The sequence below is a fragment of the Mycosarcoma maydis genome, chromosome 3, assembly GCF_000328475.2.
Source record: "Mycosarcoma maydis chromosome 3, whole genome shotgun sequence".
Classification (NCBI taxonomy): Eukaryota; Fungi; Basidiomycota; class Ustilaginomycetes; order Ustilaginales; genus Mycosarcoma; species Mycosarcoma maydis.
In genome coordinates, this window is record NC_026480.1 from 1,578,687 (window position 1) to 1,602,217 (window position 23,531).

At 52.9% G+C, this 23,531-nt stretch overlaps 9 protein-coding genes and 2 non-coding genes across 11 annotated transcripts; 6 read left to right on the forward strand and 5 right to left on the reverse strand.

Moving 5' to 3' along the window:
- Positions 1 to 85: 85 nt before the first annotated feature.
- UMAG_02018 (uncharacterized protein) lies at positions 86 to 2,539 on the reverse strand (the record flags this gene model as incomplete). Its single annotated transcript, XM_011389625.1, has 1 exon — positions 86 to 2,539. One exon carries the CDS (start codon positions 2,537 to 2,539, stop codon positions 86 to 88), a length of 2,454 nt encoding a protein of 817 aa, XP_011387927.1.
- An 829-nt stretch (positions 2,540 to 3,368) lies between these two features.
- Positions 3,369 to 4,769, reverse strand: UMAG_02019 (putative Chitin deacetylase; the record flags this gene model as incomplete). The annotated part of the gene is made up of 1 exon (XM_011389626.1): positions 3,369 to 4,769. One exon carries the CDS (start codon positions 4,767 to 4,769, stop codon positions 3,369 to 3,371), a length of 1,401 nt encoding a protein of 466 aa, XP_011387928.1.
- Positions 4,770 to 6,645: 1,876 nt separating this feature from the next.
- Positions 6,646 to 7,314, forward strand: UMAG_02020 (uncharacterized protein; the record flags this gene model as incomplete). The annotated part of the gene is made up of 1 exon (XM_011389627.1): positions 6,646 to 7,314. The coding sequence occupies one exon, from the start codon at positions 6,646 to 6,648 to the stop codon at positions 7,312 to 7,314; it is 669 nt and encodes a 222-aa protein (XP_011387929.1).
- A 333-nt stretch (positions 7,315 to 7,647) lies between these two features.
- Positions 7,648 to 8,946, reverse strand: UMAG_02021 (uncharacterized protein; the record flags this gene model as incomplete). The annotated part of the gene is made up of 3 exons (XM_011389628.1): positions 7,648 to 7,793; positions 7,900 to 7,966; positions 8,062 to 8,946. 3 exons carry the CDS (start codon positions 8,944 to 8,946, stop codon positions 7,648 to 7,650), a joined length of 1,098 nt encoding a protein of 365 aa, XP_011387930.1.
- Positions 8,947 to 9,682: 736 nt separating this feature from the next.
- UMAG_02022 (uncharacterized protein) lies at positions 9,683 to 12,348 on the forward strand (the record flags this gene model as incomplete). Its single annotated transcript, XM_011389629.1, has 2 exons — positions 9,683 to 11,237; positions 11,315 to 12,348. The coding sequence occupies 2 exons, from the start codon at positions 9,683 to 9,685 to the stop codon at positions 12,346 to 12,348; spliced, it is 2,589 nt and encodes an 862-aa protein (XP_011387931.1).
- A 249-nt stretch (positions 12,349 to 12,597) lies between these two features.
- UMAG_16030 lies at positions 12,598 to 12,707 on the forward strand. The gene is made up of 2 exons: positions 12,598 to 12,635; positions 12,673 to 12,707. It is a non-coding gene; the product is annotated as a tRNA-Gln (tRNA).
- Positions 12,708 to 13,167: 460 nt separating this feature from the next.
- Positions 13,168 to 13,276, forward strand: UMAG_16031. The gene is made up of 2 exons: positions 13,168 to 13,205; positions 13,242 to 13,276. It is a non-coding gene; the product is annotated as a tRNA-Gln (tRNA).
- Positions 13,277 to 14,926: 1,650 nt separating this feature from the next.
- Positions 14,927 to 17,245, forward strand: UMAG_02023 (uncharacterized protein; the record flags this gene model as incomplete). The annotated part of the gene is made up of 1 exon (XM_011389630.1): positions 14,927 to 17,245. The coding sequence occupies one exon, from the start codon at positions 14,927 to 14,929 to the stop codon at positions 17,243 to 17,245; it is 2,319 nt and encodes a 772-aa protein (XP_011387932.1).
- A 493-nt stretch (positions 17,246 to 17,738) lies between these two features.
- UMAG_02024 (uncharacterized protein) lies at positions 17,739 to 20,120 on the reverse strand (the record flags this gene model as incomplete). The annotated part of the gene is made up of 1 exon (XM_011389631.1): positions 17,739 to 20,120. The coding sequence occupies one exon, from the start codon at positions 20,118 to 20,120 to the stop codon at positions 17,739 to 17,741; it is 2,382 nt and encodes a 793-aa protein (XP_011387933.1).
- A 955-nt stretch (positions 20,121 to 21,075) lies between these two features.
- UMAG_11391 (uncharacterized protein) lies at positions 21,076 to 21,725 on the forward strand (the record flags this gene model as incomplete). Its single annotated transcript, XM_011389746.1, has 2 exons — positions 21,076 to 21,139; positions 21,250 to 21,725. The coding sequence occupies 2 exons, from the start codon at positions 21,076 to 21,078 to the stop codon at positions 21,723 to 21,725; spliced, it is 540 nt and encodes a 179-aa protein (XP_011388048.1).
- Positions 21,726 to 21,848: 123 nt separating this feature from the next.
- UMAG_12178 (uncharacterized protein) lies at positions 21,849 to 22,944 on the reverse strand (the record flags this gene model as incomplete). Its single annotated transcript, XM_011389837.1, has 2 exons — positions 21,849 to 22,132; positions 22,227 to 22,944. 2 exons carry the CDS (start codon positions 22,942 to 22,944, stop codon positions 21,849 to 21,851), a joined length of 1,002 nt encoding a protein of 333 aa, XP_011388139.1.
- Positions 22,945 to 23,531: the final 587 nt, after the last annotated feature.

The window sequence follows — 23,531 nt, forward strand, 5'->3', positions numbered from 1 at the left end:
CTCAGCTGCATAATGACTGCGCGAACATGGCAATGGAAGGGTATCATGGAACACTGATCCGCATGCGAAAGTCGATCAAAGAACACTAACTTGATGCCATAACAGCACTAGGAGACCCAACGCTGATGGCTAGACTGGCAAGCTGACCCGTGAGCACATGCCTTGCAAAAGCAGATTGCACCACATTAGTCCTGTCGAGACAGTCCAAGCACGACACGCGAAAAACGCCAGTCTGCCTGCTCAGCACCTGTACTTGGTCCTGCTGAGCCGCACCGCGCGTGCGATGATGGTAGTACTTCATCTCGCCCAGCGTCGACTCCATCTGCGCTATGAGTTTGGCAACATTTTCAAACTTCATGCCGGAGCATTCCTTGTGGAAGTCAAAGTCGACGTAATGCAGCTTGCTCCTATCCCACGTCTTTTCGCAAGTGCTGTCGTCAGACGGCTCCCCGACACCGAGCTTCTCGACAGCGGTGCGGTACGCTTTTGAGATTTCGCCTTCTTTGCCTCCTTGTTCGGCAAGATTGACGCACGTGATCGAGCCATATCTATCAACTTGTGCTGCGAAATGCTTGCGGCAGGCCGCCGTGTTTTCCGCTTCGGTACGCTCGAGCACTGGTGGTGGCTTGAGCGAGAATGGACTTTGCGACCAGTACAACGGAATGCTTCCCCGGATCTGTACAAAGGACAGTACGTCTCCGATCGTCTCAGATTCCGACGAGGCTGCAGACGGTCCACGTAATACATACAGGATCTGCTCTGTCTCGACAAAGTTGGCGACCTGACCAGACTCGTTGATGCCTCGGCGCTGATATCGCAGCCCAGCTCTTTCTTTTGATCGACGCGAAATTACCATCATCTGGCATTGAAGCACTGCGTCCGACCCAGCGTCCGCCCACGCCGGTCCGATGGGCTGTACGGGTAGCGTGACGGTTTGCAAATAACCCTGCATGATGGGCAGGATGTAAGCGTGCAGACCGGCGTGGATGAGGTCCTCTGACATATGTTCGTTGTGCCAAAACCGGCGGTCGGCTCTTCTCCACAGCGCAAGGTTAGGATATGGCTCGGCGAGCAGTGGGAACGAAGGCGCTTGCGTTAAAACCGAGGAGCTCGCAGTCGATGCTTGAGCCTGATGCGAAGAGTGCAAGGCCGGATTTTTTGCGACGGCTGAGCTTCGTGTTGGCTTGTTCTCAAGAGCTTGTCTCTTGTTCTGCAACGAAGTGGTTAGATCAAAATCGTAGCTGAACCAAAATTCTCCTCGCGCCCAGTACTTTGCCGTTTCTCTCACCGCCTTGTCCTCAAGCTCGGCCTGCTTAGCTGCATGCCACTGTTGCTCGGGCGTTGCAGCATCGGCAATGATGGGTTGTTCGATCGCTTCTGTAGACGGTGGTGTTGTCCCAGGATTTGAGACCTCAGCGCTGGAGGATGCTTCTGTTGAGTCTGCAAGTTCGGATTGAAGCATAGCCTCTTCCGAAAGCATAGTCCCTTGCGACACGGTCTCGATACGAACATCGGAGACTGCACGAGAAGCTTTGGTGAGCCAAGGTCGTGACTTGGGCATGCGAAGCGTGTCAGCTCGCTGAGAGGTAGAGATAGATGAGAAAAATGGTTCTTTCGGGATAGCTGCCGGTGTCTCCACGTCGTCGTAGTCGGACTCGGAGGAGTCGCTTTCGCTATCTGGGCCGCTTTCCGAGCTTGCATCTTCATCTGACGTCGAGACTTGAGCTGGATATGCATCAGGTAAATTATCTGAAAGCGCACCTCCGAGCTTGGCCAGCTGAGAACGGACGGCCTGCGAGGCCTCTTGGTGAAGAAGCGGAATGGCCAGCACGCCTGTGCAGCAGTAGATCGGACGGGTGTGGTGAAAGTAGTGCCCAATGAATTTGGAGTCGGTGATGACGAATAGGTAGCTGCTACTGAAGAAGCGCGAGAGTCCGACGATGCCGAAGCATTCCAAGAATGGCGTATCATTGGGCGCATCGTCCAAGATCGACTTCCACTCGGAGGGCTGTAACAGGGTGATTTTGGCTTCTCTGTTCCAGTTGATCAGGAAACCGATGTCGAGTGAGGTGATGGGAGGTATTGCACCAGTGGCAGCCAGAGAGCCAGGAGATGAGTTGAGAGAGGAGATACTTGACGTTCCGATCGTCGCCACTTTGAAGCCATCACCAGATCCCGATGGGCGAGAAACGGTGGTATTGGGAACTGCTGTCGTATTCGGCTGGGCATGGTGCGAAGCTGTTGAGTCATTATGGCGATGGTTCTTCCGGTGAGAATGGTAGTACGAAGACGTTCGAGGATATATCAGGAGGCCTTGATCGGTGGTCATGATGCCAACCCGACGCTCAGGCAACGGGTGAGGAAAAGGCGGCACTTTCCAAGAAGTCGAGACTGAGCTCGAAGTACGAGGCGGTAGAAGCGGGGTCGAGGACATTGTGGGTGAGGACGAAGGCGAGTTTTGGCTGCTTTTGGGTGAGGAAGAGGAAGATGCCTTTGGCTGTTTAGCGCTATTGGCCGAAGAGAAGATGGCCTTGAACATATTGAATGATGGGGGTGTCAGCCTAGGCTAGATTAGCCTGTCGCAAAACAAGAAGGGTAGTCGGCTTCAACACAGGGGGGTTTCGAGACTTGAATGTAGTATAGACCGTCTCCAGTCACGAGTACAATTAATGGTACGAAGGGGTCTGCTAAGTTACATGAACAACACAGGCAAGCCTAGCCAAGGCTAAGATCAAGTTAGGGGCTATGCCACCTGCAGAACGTCAACCACGAGTCCATTCGTGATTGTGATTCACGATTTTTTCTGGACGTCCATGGATTTTGAAATTGCATGCGCGATGGGAGAGGTATTCAAGTCGTCAGTCACGAGTGAGTACAAAGTGGCACAAATTCGTAAATGAGCTTCTGGCGTTGTATTCACGATTCATGTTTGCTTGCATCAATCGTGAATCGTGCATCACGAATCACATCCAACCCGCTAAGTTATTCACGATTTCAGGTGGAGGTTATTCAATCGATTCGCAGTAACTCATGATATTGGCTACGACATGAAGACATCACCAGCATCAAGCCCAATGCCGATAAGCGCAGTCTCAACACAGGAGCAGACCACACAGAGGGAAACCAAACAAGTCAATGATTTTGCATTTGCGGTAGGTCCAGGAGTATGGCCAGCAAAACAACAACAACGGTCGTCCTTCATGTAGGCGCTGAAGAGCGCGGCCCAACCAACGGGAACGCTGCACGCCTTTGAAGAGAAGAGACAGGAGAGCACTCAAGATGAAAAGAATGTCCATTTGGAGAGAAAAGAGTGAAGCATGCGAAAACTTTCTAAATTTGTCCAGAAGCAGCATGGATTTTCGAGCCTCTTAGACGAGAAGACCGAAGAAGAGCATCACAGCACCCAGCACGGTCGTAGGCAGCACGAACGAGGGCATCGACGCAATGGCAGCAGCCGAGGTGCCAGCACCCCCAGTCGAAGAAGCGAGCGAGCCGGCAGCGGCCTTGGTGGAAGTGAGCTGATGTGTGCCAGAGGCGCCAGTCTCGTTGGGGAGCGAGCCAGAGCTGTTGGAGTACGTCTCGACGTAGGCATCCGACGCGGGCTTCTTGAGGCACTGAACAATGGGCATCAGGTTCTGCTTGGGGCTCATTTGAGCAGCGGCGGGAAGCACGACGTTAACAGCGATGTCGACAGCCTGCTGGTAAAGATCGTGAGCGAGTACAATGTAGCCGGTCGAAAGCGACGAGGCGTTCTTGATGATCGATTCAAACGTGTACACCACCTCGGCAGGTGACACAACACCCGCGGCGATGCGCCAGTCGTTGGTGTCGTAGGGCTCACCTCCGGGCGGTGTGGTCCAGATGATGGGGGTGAGGCCCATCTGAAGCGAAATCGCACGCACACGGTCGTCAATGTCACCGTAAGGAGGACGCATGGTGTTGGGTGTGACGCCAATCACGGAGCGGATGACCTCCTTGGTCCAGCCAAGCTCGGCAACAATCTGCTCATTGGTAAGTGTGGTGAGAGCACGATGCGACCAGGTGTGAACCGAAATCTGGTGACCCTGCTGGAACTCGGTCTGGACCATCTGCGGACGCGAGATGACACGCGAGCCAACCACAAAGAAGGTAGACTTGAGGTTGTTCTGGTTGAGGTATTGGAGCAGTGTAGGGGTGTAGGGCGAAGGACCATCGTCGTACGAGAGACCCCAAGTGTTGGTATCAGGGCAGGTGGTGATGTCCGTGGAACGGGTGCATTGACCACAAGTCCACCAACAATTGCCGTTCGGACCAGCCTGGGCAAGGTTGGTGGGGTTGCTGCCACAAGAAGCCGAGTCGACCGTGGTGGTGACATTGGGCACCTTGGACCAGTCAATCTGCGAGATCCACCTCTGCACCTGAGGCGAGTCGGTGGGTGGGATCACATCGAGTGTGGGGAAGTTGGAGGGCAGGATCGAGTTGACGTCAGGGAGACCAGGGGCACCGGTTACCTGGGGGTTCTTGGCACCAGCAGCATAGGTGGTAAAGAGCGAGGTGGTCGATGTGGTGGCGCCTGGGCCCGAAGAGACGCCGGCAAGAATGGAGGAAACGGAAGCGGGGAGCGATCCAGTGAAGGTCGAGGTAGGAGCTGCAGCTACGGCACCGGCCGCGGTTGAGGAGCCTCGAGAAGCTGATCTAGAGCTGGAAGCTTGACGCTTCTCAAAGTCGGGACTGGCGGCAGCGATGGCGGCAAGTGCGAGGGGCACACCAGCAAAAGTGATTTTGACCATGGTGATCCAATCCGTCTACGAGGTGCAAATTCAGAGTGAGAGAGTAGATGGTGGTGTTGGTAGTAGGAAAAGGACGGGCGAGACGGGTGGATGGCACCAAGGTGCAAGTTTGCAGCGACACTCGTGACTGCCGATCGTGAATGCCAAGTCACACACAGTCCATTCACGTTCTGTGAGACTGTCGGATTGCAAAGGAACCACAAGCAACACAGCTGCAGTTGTGAAACTCGGAGGCAGACCCCAACGTGAGAATTTGCGGAAAGCCACCGTGGCTGCTGACAGTCACTAATCAACTCACCGATTGTAGGCATGAGGGACGTGTTGCCAGGAATCATAAATCGTGAATGGTTTCAGGGGGTGCAAATGCGCACGACAGCTCGGTTGGTAACTCCCCAACGAGCAGCTACGAGCTGCCCGCCAAGATCCAAGGGGCATTACGGGCGACCCCAGATCGAGCATGGAAATGATGACTGTACTCACCACCTCACTAAAGGAAAGTAGGAGCACCGCACTGCACTGCACTGCACATCCCTGAAAATTTCCATGTTTCTATTATTACTTTGTTTTTCATTTCGATTCACGATTCACGATTCACGATTTCGATTTCTTGATTTTTTGGTCCTGCTGTCCACAGTCATGCGTCGTGCGGGAGTCGTCAGTTGATGATGTCGTGCGAGGTCAGGCGCGCGCAGATCGTCACACTCATCACTACCAGTCACAATCTAGACCTTGTGGTTAGTCTGAAGACTTGATTCGAGTTGACTGCACCGGCGGCGTTCAACTATTTTGAATCACAGAATTCGTGGTCGATTCTGGCAGCTGGTAGCTCTGATCGTCTAGCCCATGCTATAGTTGATCTTGGACGCTTATGAGGAGCAAGCTTGACAGGATTCGTACGGTGTCTATGAGGGGACGCGTGTTGTTCTCCATACCGGGGACTTTTCGCCTAGAATTGCACCGCAGTCACGAGTGTGCCGTTTGACCTTGTCAAATCTGAATGCGCGAATTCATTCGACAAGCGAGGTTTCGAGGCAGTGCTAACTCATTGAAATATTGTTATAATTAATAAAGTGATTGATCTGCAATCACAGCGTCACAAAATTATCACGGCTTTCCTGCGCTGACTTTGGCGTTGTTCATCCCGCATGTCGGTCTCTTCTTGTGGGATTTTTCGCCTGAGGGTTGCTAACGGATCTTCTGTCAAGTACCAGCAAAGCATTCTTGCGACACAGGAGGTCTGTCTTGGCGTATCTTTGAATTTCAGGTTGGCATTCTTGATTCGCACTGCACAGCAATGGTCATTGTGCAGTCACGAGTCAAGCTGGCCAGCCATGCACGTTTCTGCAACCAAAGCCCATCAATAACTTAGCATTCGCCACACGCGCACATCGCCTGGTTCTCAAAACGCCGAGCATCGTCGAAACATTCCATTCACGTCGGCGAATCCAAAAAGCATTTGCGCTACATACTGCGTCTGAGGTAAACCAGATCAAACTGCTCAGTGGCCGAACAGAGTTTGCTGTTCTCAACCGACTTTCTCGAGGATTGGGGCTTTTGTATCGGGAAAATACTGACCCGATCTGCGCGTAACAATATGTCGGATCTCGGATCCCCCTTTCTGCGAAGCCCTGACCTGAAATTTTTGTCCCGTTTTTGTACACATTTTTGCGTACAGAAATCCATTAAAAAAATCGTGGATCGTGCTCATGAAGCACGAATGCTATAACGTTAGAGGGAAAGTCGTGAGTGGAACCGAGAGCGTGTTTTTCAGGGTCCTTGATTCGCATGGGATTCGCAGTGACAAAGTCTTCGTTGAGCCTCTTTGACCTTTTTCTCCTCATCATCCCATCATCTCATCTCATATCAGCTGCCCAAGATGGGAGGCAAAAAGATCTCGGAACGATCCATCAAGAAAAAGTCAGGACCAACCCATCCGTATTCTAGGAGGGCCACACAGCTCGCAAGAGTAGCTCACCGCAAGGACAAGCTCAATCACGCAAAGGCTCTCCGCAGCCGCTCCTCGAGCGCCAAAGTGGACCGTCTGTCTACGCTCATCCTCATGCTTCCAGACGACCTCGAGGCTTTACCAGATCTAGCCTCCGTACATGCCTTTGTCGCAGATACCTTCCTTACGCGCCACAACGACGAGCTGCAAGAACTCCAGTCAGAAAGAAGACCCGGCCGACCTCCTCACAAACGCGAAATCGAGCTCAAAGAGACAATTGCCAAAGAATTGCAGGAATACAACGAAGGAATCGAACTTCCCGACCTCACCAATCCAACCAATGTCAAGCTGCTTCGAGACTGGCAGGGTGACCCACAAGCACTGCCACTCTTCCGCATGGTTCGCATTAGCGCCAAGTACCCCGAGCAGTGTATACTCATGCACCCGGGTACGCACAAGCTTCTTCAGCTCGAGCTCAAGCAACAAAATGCGGCAGACACCGCTACCGCAGCAGAAGCTGAGATGGACACCTCTGACAACGCTGTCCCAAAAACCAATCCCGACTTCCAACGTGTCGGCGAATTTGCGCAAATGGGCTAATCTACTCTTACCCGGCGCCTCTGCATGCAAGCTTCTTCCGCCTTCCTCGATATCGCTTTTACCTTTACAGCAGTAATGCTCAACATTTGTACTTTTATGTCCTTCAAATACATTTCGACTGTCTCACCACTTCTGCGGTCTGCGCATCGTGTTGCCCACCGCTAGTGATAACCAGACACGAACAAGCTGCGCATCGACATCCGACTGATCGAACGCCTTGAGCAGTCCGGTTGCAAATCAATTTTTGCACACGTACGCACAACTGGTGACCTTCTTTTTATTGATTCCAGCGGATCATACTAGGCATAGAAGAGGTAGTACACTTGCCTTCCGCTATGAAGCTGTCTTTGACACAGCATACTCTTCGTACCGCGAGAACCTCTTGTCAAAGATGCGTTCCAAAAGTATCGACGGCCACATGATCGCCCATACCCCGACTGCCAGAAGCAGTGGAGCAGCATCCAAGACGAAAAGGTAAACTGAAAGAGGCAGAACAATTTGAGCAGCGAACAGGCAAAAAGTTTAAATGGGTCAGGTAAGCTCTACGTCCCGAGATGCGATGTTGTCACAACATGGATCACTTACTTTCGTGCGAGACCAAATAACCATTGTAGCCTTGAGAGAACTCGATCATACGATACACGGACCTAATCTAGATGCCCAAAAAGAACATGGAACAAGAGATGAATGTTCAGCCGCGGATCAGCTTAGCTGTCAGAAAAGTCTCGTTAGGACCGAAATACTTACGATGATAAAGATGGATGAAAAATACAGCCCGGCAACCAGTGCAAATATAGGCTTTTCCAGACCCAGAATCGTGTTCGACTGCACAAAGCCCGCCTTTGCGCGAGAACCATCCCTCATCACCAGGCACGTAGCATAAGTCAGGAGCAGCGTGAACAGGATGTACGAGAGTCCTTGTACGATTACGCCCGCAAGGAAGAGCTTGTCGCCAAACTCAACCATTTTCTGGTTGCCACTGCCGCCGCTAGCCTGAAGGCCACCAGCTGCGCATTGTACTATGAATGTGATCACATCGCTCCAAACAAACACGCGGCCCACGATGCGGGGTGGGATGAATGAAAAGCGCGACTTTTCCGTCTTGGGTCCACCAGCTTTGTGCAGTATGGTTAATTTTTGTGTCACTGTCAGAGGCCGACTCTCGAGCTCGTGTGCTTCGATTGCCGAGCTTCCGAAATCCTTGTCAACTGCAAGAATCATTCGCCCGTATAGCAAGTAATTGAAGGCGAGAAAAGCGGCCGGGGAGATGACCACAAACATGCTCTGAACAATGTAGAGGCCTAGGCTTACGTTGTAAGGGTCAATCGAGGGACGTACGAAGAAACCGAGGGCGGAGCAGACACATCCGATCGGCAGGCAAAGTGCCCAGCGATCTTTGCGTCGATAGATGTGGACAAAGATGATCGCACTCAACAGAGCGTACATGCCGCCTACGAAGTAGTTACCGCCCTTGCTCGGCTCGTACTTCAGGATCCCTGTAGGCGACGCGGTGGACGCTGCGGCGTCGATCGTCCTGTTGGGTGTTACCGCAGCCGTGGCATCTGTCAAAGTTGACTGTGCACTGGCACCCACCGCAGAAATGAGGAGCGTGGCGATGGTAATCTCGTGCATTTTGGTACTCCAGTCGCAGAAAGGTTCAAGAGAGCGGTGGACAAGTAGAACTGTGATGGCGGAAAGAGCAACCGAGATGAAGATGAGCAATGTTGGTAGGAGCCATCTCCGAGCGATCCACTTATATACGCTACAAGCTCAGCAGGGGTCGGTATTTGCAGTCAACAACGCAACTTGCACTAGTTTAGAAGTCTTGCTGAACAGCCAAGGGAGAAGTTTGGTTCGATAGGACCTCCGGACAAGTCTTGTGGCGATGTTGGGCTTGGATAAATTGCAACGCCCAAGTCCGCCGGAGTTGTTGACGGTGGACACCGCGGCTGAAAATTTCCAGTGTTTTGACAGTGGACACTGCGACTAAAGTTTTCCAGTTTTTTGACGCTTGACAGCTCCAACGGACAGGGAAACCCTGGGAACTGGCATATCCGAACCATCACACTCCGACGCCCTGCACCACCTCAGGACCCCGTCTTTATGCTCAACCTACCTTGGTTTTCCCATGTCCTTTTTCTCGCCCGGGCTCTGTACCACGCTGCACGTGACCAGCTGCATGGGACTTTAGCCTAGGTCAGCAAAATGAGTTGAAAAAAAGATCCGACGGACTTGAGCTGTAAAGTTGAATCGAGGCAGAGGTTCTCTTGGCTCACGATGGTCTAATACGGTACAAACACGCGGCTTTCTGTTCTTGCTCGAACTTCTCCCGACCAACACAGTCCGCTTCGGAAAACATCATCAGACAATGAAAGCTGCCTCTCATGAAGCGGAGCCTTCTCCAATTTCCTCAAGAAAGCGACCTTTAGCAAAGAGAAGCTGTCTCAATTGCCGGGAAAAGAAGGCACGTTGCGAGCTTCCAGACGTCTACGTCGACAGCTCAAAGGTACCACTTCCAACAGAGAAGAAATGTCATCGTTGCGATGTTCTCGGCGTCACCTGTGTAGTGTGGGACGGCGACCGCAAACGCAGACCAAGACTTGAACCCCCCAACGAGTCGAAACCTCGCGGCACTGTGCAGGAAGGAGGCGTCTCACCAGCATCAAGCAGCAAGCAAGCGCGAACCTCGCCAGAGACAACAGAGAGGGATCAACCAGATGTACAACCGAGTGACAGGTCCAAGAAGGACGTGTCCTCAGCCGGGCTTCATCGACGCAGTGACGGTGGTGGCTCCTCCGCTCCATCGCGGAGTGTCGAGGCTGAGCAGCTAAGGGCATCGGACCTGAAACATGCTCAGCAACTTCTTATCAACAGACAAAAAGGCTGGAAGGCGATGTCTAGGACATTGTACACGCTCATGGAGCGACTACAAAATGAGTCCAGATACAGCAACTATCTCAAATTACGGATCGATGCTCCTCCTTCGACGCCGGATATCGCCACGTTCCTGCCTCTCGACCGAGTACCCCAGTTTGATATACAGCTTCAAGATTACCTCGTGGAACACCCTCATCTACCTTCCCTTTCCGTGCTCCAACAGCAACAGTCGCAGAATGCTACTAGGCCCCGAGCGCTTCTACTGGCCACTCTGATTCTGCTTGGCTTGAAAGGGACGCACGATGAGCTCGCCTCTGCGGACACACGAACGCTCTCAAGTTACATCGATCGGCTCGGAACACAGCTGCTCTTTTCCTCACCCCGCGATATTCATCTGGTGATGGCATTTGAGCTGCTGCTCGCTCACGAGCCCGGCCTGGTCGGCACTGCGGCCTCGCAGTTCGAGCCCGAGGGACGTGGCTTTGGTCTCGCCTCGGAAAACTTGCTAACTTGTGCAATCAAGGTTGCCAAGGAGCTGAGATTGGACAGTTCTCTGACTGTCTCCCAGCATACACCAGACAGCCTTGCTCGTCTGAGCCTATGGTGCTGTTTAAGGACTTGGGACGGCGTCTACGCTTTCCTTGGCGAAAAATTCAACATCATGGAGGATTTAAATCAGCATTTTGCAACCACTGTGCGTCGGACTATTTTCTGCGTTGACGATAGTGGCACTGTACTGCCCTCGCCACCACGCCTTCGTGATGCAAGTGGCTCAATATCGCACTCCTATCAAGAAATGCGAGAATTTTGTGCTCAGTCCGAGCAACGCCTAGGAAGGGACGGCATCCTCCGCTCCGCTGGCCGAACTGTCCTTAGCATGCGTGTCGAAGCTGTTTGCTATCTCTTCAGCTCTTTGCACCAGCTACAAGAGACGCTCTCTAACGCAGATCTTTCCTTGGAAGAGAAACAACAGCGCACGTCGGACATTACGGCGAAAACATACGATAGCATCATGGGTGTGAGACACAACTCACACGAAGATTTGGGTGAGTAACGAAATGTTGCTGACGGGAGGCTGTGATGCTGTCAGCTGACTCTTCTTTTTCCTTTGGTCCCCGTGTAGGATTCTATGCAGGGCAACGGATTGTTCGCTTGTGGGAGCAGGTGTTGCACGTTGAGTGTGCCTTCTTCTGCGCGATCTATGGAAGCTATGCAACGTCGGCACTGTTTTCGGGCAGGTTCGATGGATCGATCGAACCTCACGAGCTTCTCCATGTTATTCGCTTTAGGCTTGGTGTCGCCGACCGCATCAGTGTGGTGGGCCGGTTCAGCTTGGATGTGAGCCACACCCTGCTTGCCACTGTACCACAGATGGATCATCAGCCTGCGTGGCGTAAGCAAAATCGCTCATCCACTCAAACCTCATCGCGCTACTTGCTCCGGCTGCCAACTCTACTTGTCTGTGCCATGACAGTACATGCAGCTCGACGGTGCTTGGAAGGCATTGCTTTCGTACTCGTCGCTTGGGCACGGTCCTCAACCGACACCATGTTGGCCGTGACACTGATGGAATCTGCATCAGCGCATCTTCGCAAGCTTTCGCCCCCGAGCTCAATTGAAAGCGTGGATACAGTGGCCCAGGTGTCGGCAGACTACATTGACGAAATGGTTGAGACGGCACGACTCTGGCAGATCTACTACCGAGTGTATCGACCTGTTTCCAGCATCAAGCAGGATCAAGCATCCGAGTCGACAACAAATAACACGCGCACAGTCGTTCAACAAGAACGCTGCTCGAATGAAAACGGTGCAGCAGACTCGGCGCAACCTTCAGCGTCGAGCCGCTCTACAGCGATGGACTTTCTAGCCTCTGCTGCCGAGGTTGTGCAAGAAACCGATTCCACTCGAGGCCTTAAGACGATGGACTTTGTAAAGCAAGCTACTACAACAGGTTCCCAGGGCTCGTACATACCGCTGAGCAAGAATAGTCTATCTTTCACTTGCGACTCACAAGACTTTGACATGCAGCCTACCGCCTCCACGGCTTCGGAAACACTCCTGTCTAGCCATGCCGGACTGGTGGATGCTGGCATCCACAATGCCCAGGTACCGTTCGATCTCGAAGCATTTTTGAAGGACGTTGACCAATTGTTCTAGCGCAAAGAAATGCATCAAAATCACGAGGCACAAGGAATCAACAGCATAGCATGCAGGACGCTGACGACGGAATTGTGACCACGATACTGTGTATATCTTAAGCAAACAATTGCACCAAAAAGTGCCTGGACAGCCAACCATGAGTTGGGCGGGTTTGCAACCAAGAATCTCGATTTGGTTGACGACGTAATTAGACATAAATGGATCGAGCTTATATATTAACAACTCGAGCTAATCACAACATGCTGAGGTTGTATGGAGTAGTTGGTTAACTTAGGAGATTCTGATTGATGTCGAACACAGTTCTCGGCAATGCTGTCTGATTTCTCTTGCCCTGGGTTCGAATCCCAGTACGACCTTATTTTTTGTTGCAAAACATTTCCATTTCAGCTTGGACCTGCCTGTTTGTATGATAGACACGCTTTGCTCTGCTGTGTTTAATTGGCGGACACTCTCACGGCTGCTTCAAGTCGAAGCGATGGAATTATCGTCAACCACAGAAGGGTAGGATCACGAAGTCGTAGCAAAATCTCAAATTATGATATTACATTACGCCAGTCAGCGACGCTCATCCTCGATCGACAAATGTTGGAAGTATGGCTGTGAGGGTGAGCAAGGACTCGGCATGGTACGCGCCCCTGAGACCACCGACCCCGCAGGCGCAGTCTACCGATGCTTATCTGTTCCGAAAGTATTTAGACTTTTTCATCACTCGTGAATATTACCATCGTGAAGGACTTGTCTGAGTTTGAGGAGGACGCTCAACAACAAGGATATACAGGGATAAGGAGGTATAAGCAGGCACAGGGTGCAACTCAAGGTTGTATGGAGTAGTTGGTTAACTTAGGAGATTCTGATTGGTTGAGCTCACCAGCTCATCGATACGATTCGACTTCTCTTGCCCTGGGTTCGAATCCCAGTACGACCTTTTTTTTTCTTTGGCGTTCCATGGTCCTTTCATTCGTCTAGTGTTTTTCATTCGATTCGTGAATGAAACTTACCATTTTAATTACGGTCAAACAGCGTGCTTGCCCCCAGCCGACGAAAAAAATCATCAATCTGAATTGCTCAGAGCCGTTCGTGCGCAGCCGTGCTGACGATGGCTGTTTTCGCTTCAATGTGTATATGCTCGGGGTTCACACGTCACAATCGTGAATCGTGAATTCACGACCCACCATTGTTTATGTTAGCTTAGGCGAGGCGGCTGATACTCCTACGTGAGCCGCGGAAGACAAAATACGAATCGTGAAGCTTCAACAGAGATTCGTGATTCTGGAGCGCTCACCAACTACTTTGAGCATTCACGCGCTGAAGCCAGGACAATTTAGTTGAATTACTGCAACTCCGACACGGCATGCACACGACTCTTGCAACACACACAGTCAAGCCTAGAATCTTGAATACTGTATCTGAAGAGATCATTCATCAAACCAAAGTTGGGCTGTAGTCAACTCACGAGTGACTGTTACAATCAAAAGTCGACCGCGCTGTTCCGTATTGAGGTAACTTAGCAAGGATCTTTCACAGAGGGCCCCCGCGCGCAGAAGGCATTGTATTTGTGTTAGGGGAAAGCAGAATTCTGGATGCTCACCACGCCCCGCCCGGGGACCTTGGCTGGGATCGACAGGTTACCGCCAAGCGAACCAGAGTGCAGGCACTTTGCTTTAATTACGAAAAACGGATGGGGTCGAACTGCAGTTCCAAATGTTCGATCCACAGCAAGCTAAGATAATTCACGATTACGATAACTAGCCAAATTTCTTGCGCCAGCGGTTCGATATAGGCCAATGCCATTGCCAATGCCATTGCCAATGCCAATGCCGCTGCGCTCGCCACCTACATATCTCGTGTTACGTGGACCAATGTTATCGACCATTGCCAAGCCAACACGCGAGCAGCCATTCTGAGAAGGCGCTTGAGACTCCAATTACCCTTCGCAGTGGCAAAGCGCGTCCCAAGAGCTCCGCCCCGCACGCGCATTGCGGCGATTATAAATGCTCTGGGCTCATTCGCGTGTACGCAGCTTTCCACTCCAACAGCATGGTCCAATAAGACTAAGTCAGACGCAATCCAAGCACAAAGGTAGTGGCGCAGACATCAAGGCAGGTACCTGAGCGACATGTTGGCGCAACGTGAATTGTTGGAAAAGCCTATGATGCGACGATGTGTTTTGGCATCCGTGATTCCAGCTCTGAAGGTGAGAAGACAGAGTGGCTTCGACCACGGACGGTTACCGCCCTCGCTTACGGCCTGCTTCGCTTTGAAATATCGGCACACTCTATCCAAACGCTTTCCCCGCATCTCTGCTGGACACTGTCTAGCTTGAGCCGCAACAAGCAGACTCGCTCTATGCCTCCCAGCCTTCGCTTGACACACTATAAATTGCCCAGAGCCGCAATATCGCCACCATGTAGTGTCTATAATACCTACAGACCTATTCCGTCCCTTCATCCTTACCTTCCTCCTAATCTCTTCGACCTCGACTCGCTGGCTATATTCTCCGAGGGTTGACCTTCCCTGTTCTGTCCTATCTTTCCACTCCGCCCCTGTGACGTGTTCATTCCAGAATCGAGTCGCTATGTCGGTTGCAACGAAGGGGGGCATTCCCATGCCCAAGATCATCAAGGCGGAAGAAGTTTGGAGCGCCGCTCAAAGGGAGGCTTTCCTTGCCTTTGCCGATGCCATCGTTCCCGAACTTGATGGCGCAGATGCTGCCGACGTTCTTTCTCACCTTCCTGCCGAGGCTACCGACCGTCAGCGAGAACTCGCCCCGCGATTTGCTAAGGAAGGCTTCAAGTCGTCGCCACGTCTGCTTGATTGTGCTGCTCAGCAGTGCCTGGCCTCGCTCTCGTCTAACGTCGCAGGTCAGATCAACCTGTTCCTCACCCTCCTCTCCACTCGCGCAGGTACCATCGCCCTCTCCGGCTACGTTGGCCCTTTCACTCAGCTCGACCGGCTGACTCGAGAAAAGGTCATCTTAGGCTGGCTCACTTCGCGTCTCACCCTTCTCCGTATGGCATCGGCCGGTCTCAAGGGCATCATTCTGTTGGTTTATTACCGCAACCATCAGCCAGCGTGGGAGGCGATCGGATACCCTGACGGTCGTGCTGACGATTGGACTCGTCCTACCCAAGGCGGCGAGGTTACGCCACCGACTCCGGTGTATGACTACAAGTTCGAGAACGACAAGATTGCTGCTCAAGCAACTGGCTCTGAAATCATTGTCGACACCGAAGTGCTTGTCATCGGCTCCGGTTCCGGTGGTGGTGTAGCGGGTAGCTACCTGGCTCAGCGCGGTATACGCACCCTCATCGTAGACAAGGGTATCTATCTCCACCCCGACAAGGTGGTGGGTCGAGAGGATCAAGGTTACAGTCTGCTCTACGAGGGTGAGGGTATCTTGCCATCCGAGAACGGCTCTATCAACATTCTCGCCGGGTCCACCTTCGGTGGTGGATCTTCCATTAACTGGTCTGCTTCACTCAAGCCTCGCCACTTTGTGCGAAGAACATGGGCCGAAAAGTACGGCGTCCCTTATTACAATAGCCCTTACTTCACCTCGGACCTGAATGCCGTCTGCACGCGCATGGGTGTAGCCGTTGCTCCTATCCGTCACAACATTGGTAACTCACTTCTCGCATTGGGAGCTCAGCGAGCTGGTCACCCGGTCGAGCCGGTCCCACAGAACAGTGGTGGCCACACCCACTATTGCGGCAAATGCCAGTTGGGCTGCATCTCCGGCCACAAGCAAGGAGGTATTGTGTCGTGGCTCAAGGATGCCGCCGAGGCCGGCGCCGCCTTCATGACTAATTGCTACGTTGAGCGCATCCTCTTTGACAAGAACAAGCGTGCCATCGGTGCGCTCGCCACCGTCGACGGACGCAAGATCAAGATCCTGGCTGCTAAGGGCGTCGTCGTCGCATCCGGCTCACTCCAAACGCCCGCGCTGCTCCTGCGTTCACCCGAGCTCAAGACCAACAAGATGATCGGTCAGACGCTCCGACTCCACCCAGCCACCGTTGTGACCGGATACTACAACTTCCCCATCAAGCCATGGGAAGGTGGATTGCTCACCATGGTGGACAACTCTGCCGAGATGGTCGACAAGGATGGATGGGGCTGCAAGATCGAAGTGATTGCTTCGTCGCCCTCGATCCACGCCGCTTTCAACAACTTTGCGAGTGCCAAGGAGCACAAGTCGCGGATGCTTCAATACAGCCACAGCTACACTATGGTCATCATCTGCCGTGACCGCGACGGCGGACGCGTTGTTCTCGATGAGAAGGGATTGGCACGTGTCGATTACACTATTTCTTCGTTCGATCAGCGCAGCCTGGTCCAAGGCATTCTTCGAGGAGCCGATGCGCACCTGATGGCCGGTGCAGAGGTTATCGGTACCGCCCAGACCGCTGTTCCCGCTTTTGTCGCCAGCTCGCTCAGCTCCGCCAAGCCTCCTACTAACGGTGCCCCCGCCCTCCCCCCGCCTCCCTCGGACAGTATCTACACCGAGACCACCCAGGTACCAGCCACCTTCACTCCCGTCCAGACGGTTCCCCGTGATCTCAACGACCCGGCTTACAAGGAGTGGCAGAAGAAGGTCAGCGCGGCTGGTGCTCAACCTTACATCTTGTCGATGGGTTCGGCTCATCAAATGGCTTCGTGCCGTATGGGTGCCAATCCCAAGATGTCGGCGCTTGACCCCGAGGGACGTGTTTGGGGAGCCAAAAACCTGTGGGTCGCCGATGCTTCTGCCATGTGCGAAGCGAGCGGTGTCAACCCAATGATCACTGCCATGGCCACGGCCCGTGGTGTCGCTCGCAATGTCGCTCGCGATATCGGTGCCGTTGCTCCTGCCCCATTGCGTTCAGAAGTTGCTGGAGAACAAGCCCGCCTGTAGAGAAACATTGCCATTTCAGAATCTCTCCCAATTCATTTCCTTCTAAAGTCTGTAAAGGTTCAAACTCTGTTTCGTTCTGCCAGCGACTCTCCACTTTTCCCCTGGCCTGGCTTTGAGAGTTCTGATGGCAAGTGATGTGATACTCGGATACGTTAATCGTGAATGATTCATCGGGGTCCACTGCAGCGCATCTGCAAACCCATTGCCCACGCGTGGGCAACCAAATCCTAAGATTCTTGATTCTTTTGGATCGCCATCCTCATGAACTTGTGGACGTCTTTCAAGCAGACTTCCCAATACACATGAAACGCACCACTACATGTTGAGAGGATCAATCAAGCTTACATTCTCTCTACTCTAAATGAACGCCCGGCATGCGAAACATGAGCATGTTGGATGCAGCACGAACAGCGTCGTTTAGGACGACGAGACAGGACGAGACAGCAATCACGAATCGTATTGCAAGGCAAATAGCAATGGAACCGCAGGGAAATCAGATTGACACTTGGCCTTCTTCCTCTTCGATGGCCGAGCCTGCTAGAGAAGATGGGCGCAAGCAGTGAGGGCTGAGAGCCGGGTCTCGACTGTTGATTGCGTCGACGGTAGAAGACGTTTGAGCAAGTCGAGGCCCCGTCAGTGCCTCAATGTCCGACTTGATGGCCCCATGCGCCGATGGAGCAGCTCTAGCAGAATGCGAGGAGTCTGAAGGATCGTCGACAGCCATGCGCAACTGCACCTTTTTCACCTCCCAGTCCCAATCGGTGATGCTGATGAACCAGATCATGCCGGCAGAGCCGAACAAGAGCGCGATTGTCAAACCCCACCAGAGGCCCGCCAGTCCTAGATTGATGCGGGTGAAGGTGAGCACGAGGCCTACGGGGATACCGATGACGTAGTATGAAATCATATTGATGCCAGCACCTGCAGCTTGCCTTCCGGTTCCACGCAAAACTCCACCCGCAATGCCGCAGATTCCGTCGGCGACCTGGAAGAAGGCGAGCAGAGGGAGAATGTGTTCGACGAGCTTGATGACCTCGATGTCGGAACTGAAAAGCCAACCCCACTGCTTCCGGAAGATGAGGAACAGGGCGGAATTCAAGCCACCCATGGCAAGCGATAGGATGAGACTCACTCGGCTCGAGATTTTGGCCTCATCGGGTCTATTGGCGCCGAGAAGGTTGCCAACACGAACGGCTGTGGCTACTGATGCACCGAAAGGGAGCTGATACGTGACGGAAGAGCTGACGAGCAGCACCGACTGGGCAGCGAGTGCAATAACACCGAGCTGGCTAGTAACCAGACCGACAATCTCCCAGGCCCACCACTCGGCGGCAAGGCTGACCATGCCAGCAAATCCGAGCAAAAGCACGGGCTTGATGCCGTCCCACTTGAAAGCAGCGGTGGTGAAGCCATCCCATGCGTCACGGGGAGCGACTACACACTGTAAGAAGCAAAGAATAGCCATAAGCCACATGGACAGCGCCGATGCGAGCGGAGCACCGATGAAGCCAATCCGAATCGATTCGGGTCCCCAGACAAGCAGATAGTTGGCGATGGCGTTGAGCGGCGAGACAAACATGAGGACGATGGTGGGAGCATGCATGAGACCTTGTGCCTGGAGATACCTTCGGCAGACCTCAAAGAGAGCGTAACCGGGCAAACCGTAAGCCAGCACAGAGAGGTAGCGGCCTGCGAGATAGGCCACTTCAGGATCTTGGCCGATTCTAACCAGGATGGCTTCGGCATTGAGCCAGACAGCAAGGATGAGCGGCAGGATAGCTGTGAGAATGACGCCCATGCGCTGCGTCCACAGCCCGACCGACTTGGGCTGCTGGGTATATGCTGAAGGAAGGAGCGTATCCAGTGCTGAGATGAAGCCGGAGAGTACACTGAAACCCGAGACGTTGGCAGTCATGCTGGAGAGCGAAGCAGCAGCCAGCTCGACCGTGCCGAGATGGCCAAGCGAAAACACCGAGGCAACCGATAATGAAAGTTCCAGCAAGTGAGTGGCAAAGATGGGGATCGTGTAGCCAATTAGTACCCTAGCCTCCCTCCACGCGATATGGTCGTGTGGCTCGCGTGCAATCGATTCGATCTGCTCGACGCCGGGAAGAGGAGCTTCTCGAATCAGATTGGCAGCGGCCCATCCACTAAAGCCTGAAGCGCCAGCTCCTCCGCTAACGATACTGGCACAATCGACCGACGAGCGACGCACGCCGCCGTACGATGCTGCAGCCGTACCAGCTCTGTAAGAGCTATTGGTATCAGGTTGTGCTAGAGGGCGACCGCCCAGCAGCGCAGTCGTCTCTGTGGCATCCGCCCCTTGGTCTTCCTGGGATCTTCTGGTTGGCTTTTGGGGGGGAGCTAATGTGGACACGGCGGATGCACCAAGTGTGATGTTGGAGGCTCCTGTAGGATGATGTGTCAATGGAGCGGCAGTAGTACCTCCGAGCAGATATTCGGACGGGATGCCGACCACTTGTGAATACGCATTGACACTGGGACGGCGGTTGCGGGGTGATACAACGGGAGCGGTTGCTAATCGATTGGTACGGCCAAAAGCGGGCGAAGTAGAAACAGCAATTTGATGGGGAGGCAGCGAAATACTGCTGAGATCGTTGTGGGTGGAGTCATCGGTATGGATGGAAGAGGCCGATGCCGAAGCTATAGCATGATTGTCGTCGCGGTCGTGATCTCGATCCCGATGTGCGCTGTGGCCATCATCTTCGTCGGACGCTCGTGTTGTGAGCGTACTGTGTGGATGGCGAGGCTGACTCGATTCGAGTGCGCCGAAATGCTGATAAGAGCTTGGGTGACCTTGTAGTAACGTATAATCTCTCGTCACGGAAGATCCGTAGCGCGGAGTGAAGCTCATGCTTTTGATGAGCCTATCGGACGAATCTTGAAGTCGTTCAAAAAAGCTGTGATGGTGACGAAGATGAAGAGACTTGAACCAATACTCACTTTTTGGTCAGGCTTGCAATTCGCTGAATCATGAATTCGTGATTTGTGATTTCGGAGAAGATGAAAATCATTTCACATTCACGATAACGGTCTCACGCAGGAGGAATCGTGAATCTTGGAAAAGCCACACGCGTGACTGGTGACTGGTGACTGTGAATCGTGAGTCGTGAGTGTGTTTTGGAGAGCTGCGCGAATCAAATCGTGAATGTGCGTGCATGTCCAAGGTGGCCCTAACGAGCTTCACTCACGACTCTCGCCGGTTCCGGTTCTCATCGCCGGAAAAGCACACACACACACACACACACACACACACACACACACACTCACTCACTCACTCACGCACGCACGCAAACCAAAGTCTTGCGTGCAACTTGCAGTCAGTGATTCTGCTAGCTCGTCAGGCTCGGTGGAAACCAAGCGACGGTAAAAAAGCCGCGATCCTCGTCAACTCATGACTTACTCTCCACATTAACTTGACGATTCGTGACAAACTCAGAATCGTGTTAACTATCCCAAATCGTGAATCAGAGAATGATTGGCGCTGAAATAAAAGTCGTGAGTGTCATTTTATCGAGGCACCGAGCGGCTCAAGAAGCACACCCGTGACTCACATTTACTGATTCGTGCACATTCGTGACTATTTAACTGACAAGCCAGAAAGCGACACAAAAGTTGCCGTTCAAGAAGCCGAAGGGTGGTCTGTGTGGTCTGTGTTCTTCTTCGCATTTAACGTGTAACGTCTTCGTCTTTGTCCGATCTTATCTCGTGACTCACAACTCGTCGTCGGTACTGTCGAGCCGAAGAAATGCTCCACCCACTCATGAAACGCTTGTCACCACGGCAAGCTCAATGATAGCTTGATTTCTATGCGAATCATACAGTACATGAACACGCTCCTTGGGTACGCTCTCACGCACGATCAAGCAGATCGTAGGTAAGCTCCTAGCTTTGTCAACAATGCACGTTTTGCGTCTCAGTTCCTCTCCAACGTGGCAAACGGCTGATCCGATCATGATGACTACTACTCAAATTCGCACCAGAGACGATGTCGCCAGACTCCCTAACTGTTACTGAGGTGACCTGGGATCATCCCGATGCACGCAAGCTCCGAGAACAGCAGCGAATCGACATTGCAGATCGCTACGAGAACGTGGATTCGGAACCAGGCACTCCACCCTCCGCCGCCGATGTGATATGTTTCTGTGTGGCCTATCAGAACGGCATTGCCATGGGGTGCGCTGGGCTTCGAAGGCTAGATCAAGGCTCGGCAGAACTCAAGCGAATGTTTGTCACCAAGGAGGCCCGCGGACGAGGTGCGGCCAATGCCATTCTTGCTTTTCTTGAGCAAAAGTCTTTGGCTCTTGGCATCCATCGTCTGCTGCTCGAAACCGGAGACAGACTGGTAGAGGCACAGCGCTTCTACAGACGCAGTGGTTTTCGCGTCACTCCCAACTTTGGCTACTATCAAGGCATTCAGTCTTCCATTTGCATGGAGAAGATCTTATCTGAACCATGACAGTTCGCGCAATTCGCGCAGTTCGCGGTTCCACACACTTGAACAGCTACGAGTAAGTCAATAGAATGATGTTCATACTGTCATGGCCCTTGTAGGTCTATCTCTCGATATTTGACATGGTCACTACGATCGCAGGTGTGGGAAGAGCTTTTGTGAGTTTTCGTGGCTGATCTTGGCCAAATCCTCGGCTGAAAACTTGCCGTCCAGCGTCTTAAACCAGTTACACGCGTCCTCGAACTTTTCGTAGGGATAGTCGATCGAAAACAGGATTCGGTCAATGCCAATCTCATCCTGGACGTACTTGAGCGTGAGCGTCGAAAAGTGACCCGAAGTGGTGACCCAAATGTTTTCATTAAAGTAGTCGCGGATCGTCTTCTTCATTGAGACTGCACCACGAGGCTTGTGAACTGTTAAAGGACAAAAAGGTTGGGTTCGCGATAAAAGTCAGTTTTGGCACGATAGACGCACCTGGGCCACCACGTGGCACGGTTGTGTACTCACCATCTTCAAGCCAGTGGTTGATACGCCACAAGTCAAATGGAATATGCTCTCCCAGGTGGCCAACAATGATCTTGAGCTTGGGATGACGGTCGAAAACGCCGTTGACGATCATACCCAGAAGGTGAGCTGAGACGTTGTTGGCGAAAGAAAGAACCGGCCCGATGAGAGCAGCGCGGTCCTTGTAAATTCGGCGATGAATCTCACCCTTTGGCGCAATGGGGTGGAGATAGAAAGGGACATCTAGCTCGGTGACCGTTGCCCAGAACGAGTCCCATTCGGGCTGATCATACCATGCAGCTTCATCGTTGGGGAGACGCTGGTTATCGTTGACCAATGCACCGACGAATCCGAGCTCCTTGACGCATCGCCTCAGCTCGTCGCTGGCGTCCTTTGGGTTGTGCATCGAGAGCGAGGCAAAGGCGCTGAAACGCTTTGGGTTCTTCTGCACCTGTCCATACACCCAGTCGTTGACCTCCTTGGCAGCAGCAGCTGCTGCTTCAGGCTGGTCAAAGTCCTGAATGCCAGGCGCAGTGAGCGAAAGAATGGTGTGTGCGACGCCGTGTTGATCCATCTTTGCGAGTCGTTCTCCATGGATATCGACAAGGCGGTCGGCATGAGCCTGTCCATTGCCGTCAGCAACAAAGAGCCTGGCCTGGTAGGCCGACTGCTCAGCAAGCGAGGGAATGTTGAAGGCTTCTTCGAGAGCGATCAGCGACATAGTTGGACGAGACTTGGCTATGGTGAAGAGGCAGTGGGTGATTGATACGTGGAACCAGAACAAGGCGGAAATTATTGTTCTCCTTTTATGTGGCTAAGACTAGGCTGCTTTGGTTGAACAGCCGATGCGAGCTCTCGGAGAGGGTCCGATCTGAGCGCGTGCGGTCCGCCTGGTTCTGTAAGACTCTTCACAGCCCGGTGGCACACAAGGAAGCACGAAGGCAGGCAGCTCCCTACAATTGTGAGTGTGGCGCATGAGACTGCTTTTGCAGAGCTGTACAGTTGTGTGGGGTGGAGACAACACTTTATCTGGCCCTTGGGGAGGGCGGCAAGGTTGCTCGCCAAACTCGAGCCTCGAATTCATAGCTAGCTCAAAGCTCCCTCTGTTGCTTATACCCAATGTATCCCCAGTCGTCATCTGCAGCTGATACCCCGTAGAAAGATGACAAGTGGAGATTTGACAGCAGCTTGGCAGATACACGCGCACGCTTGCACGTACCCACACAGACGTTTACCGGGTTTTTGTTTCCAGCTTTGTTCGGACGGCGACCGACCGCGGCGCGTGTCCGCCTTCGGCTATCAAGGTCA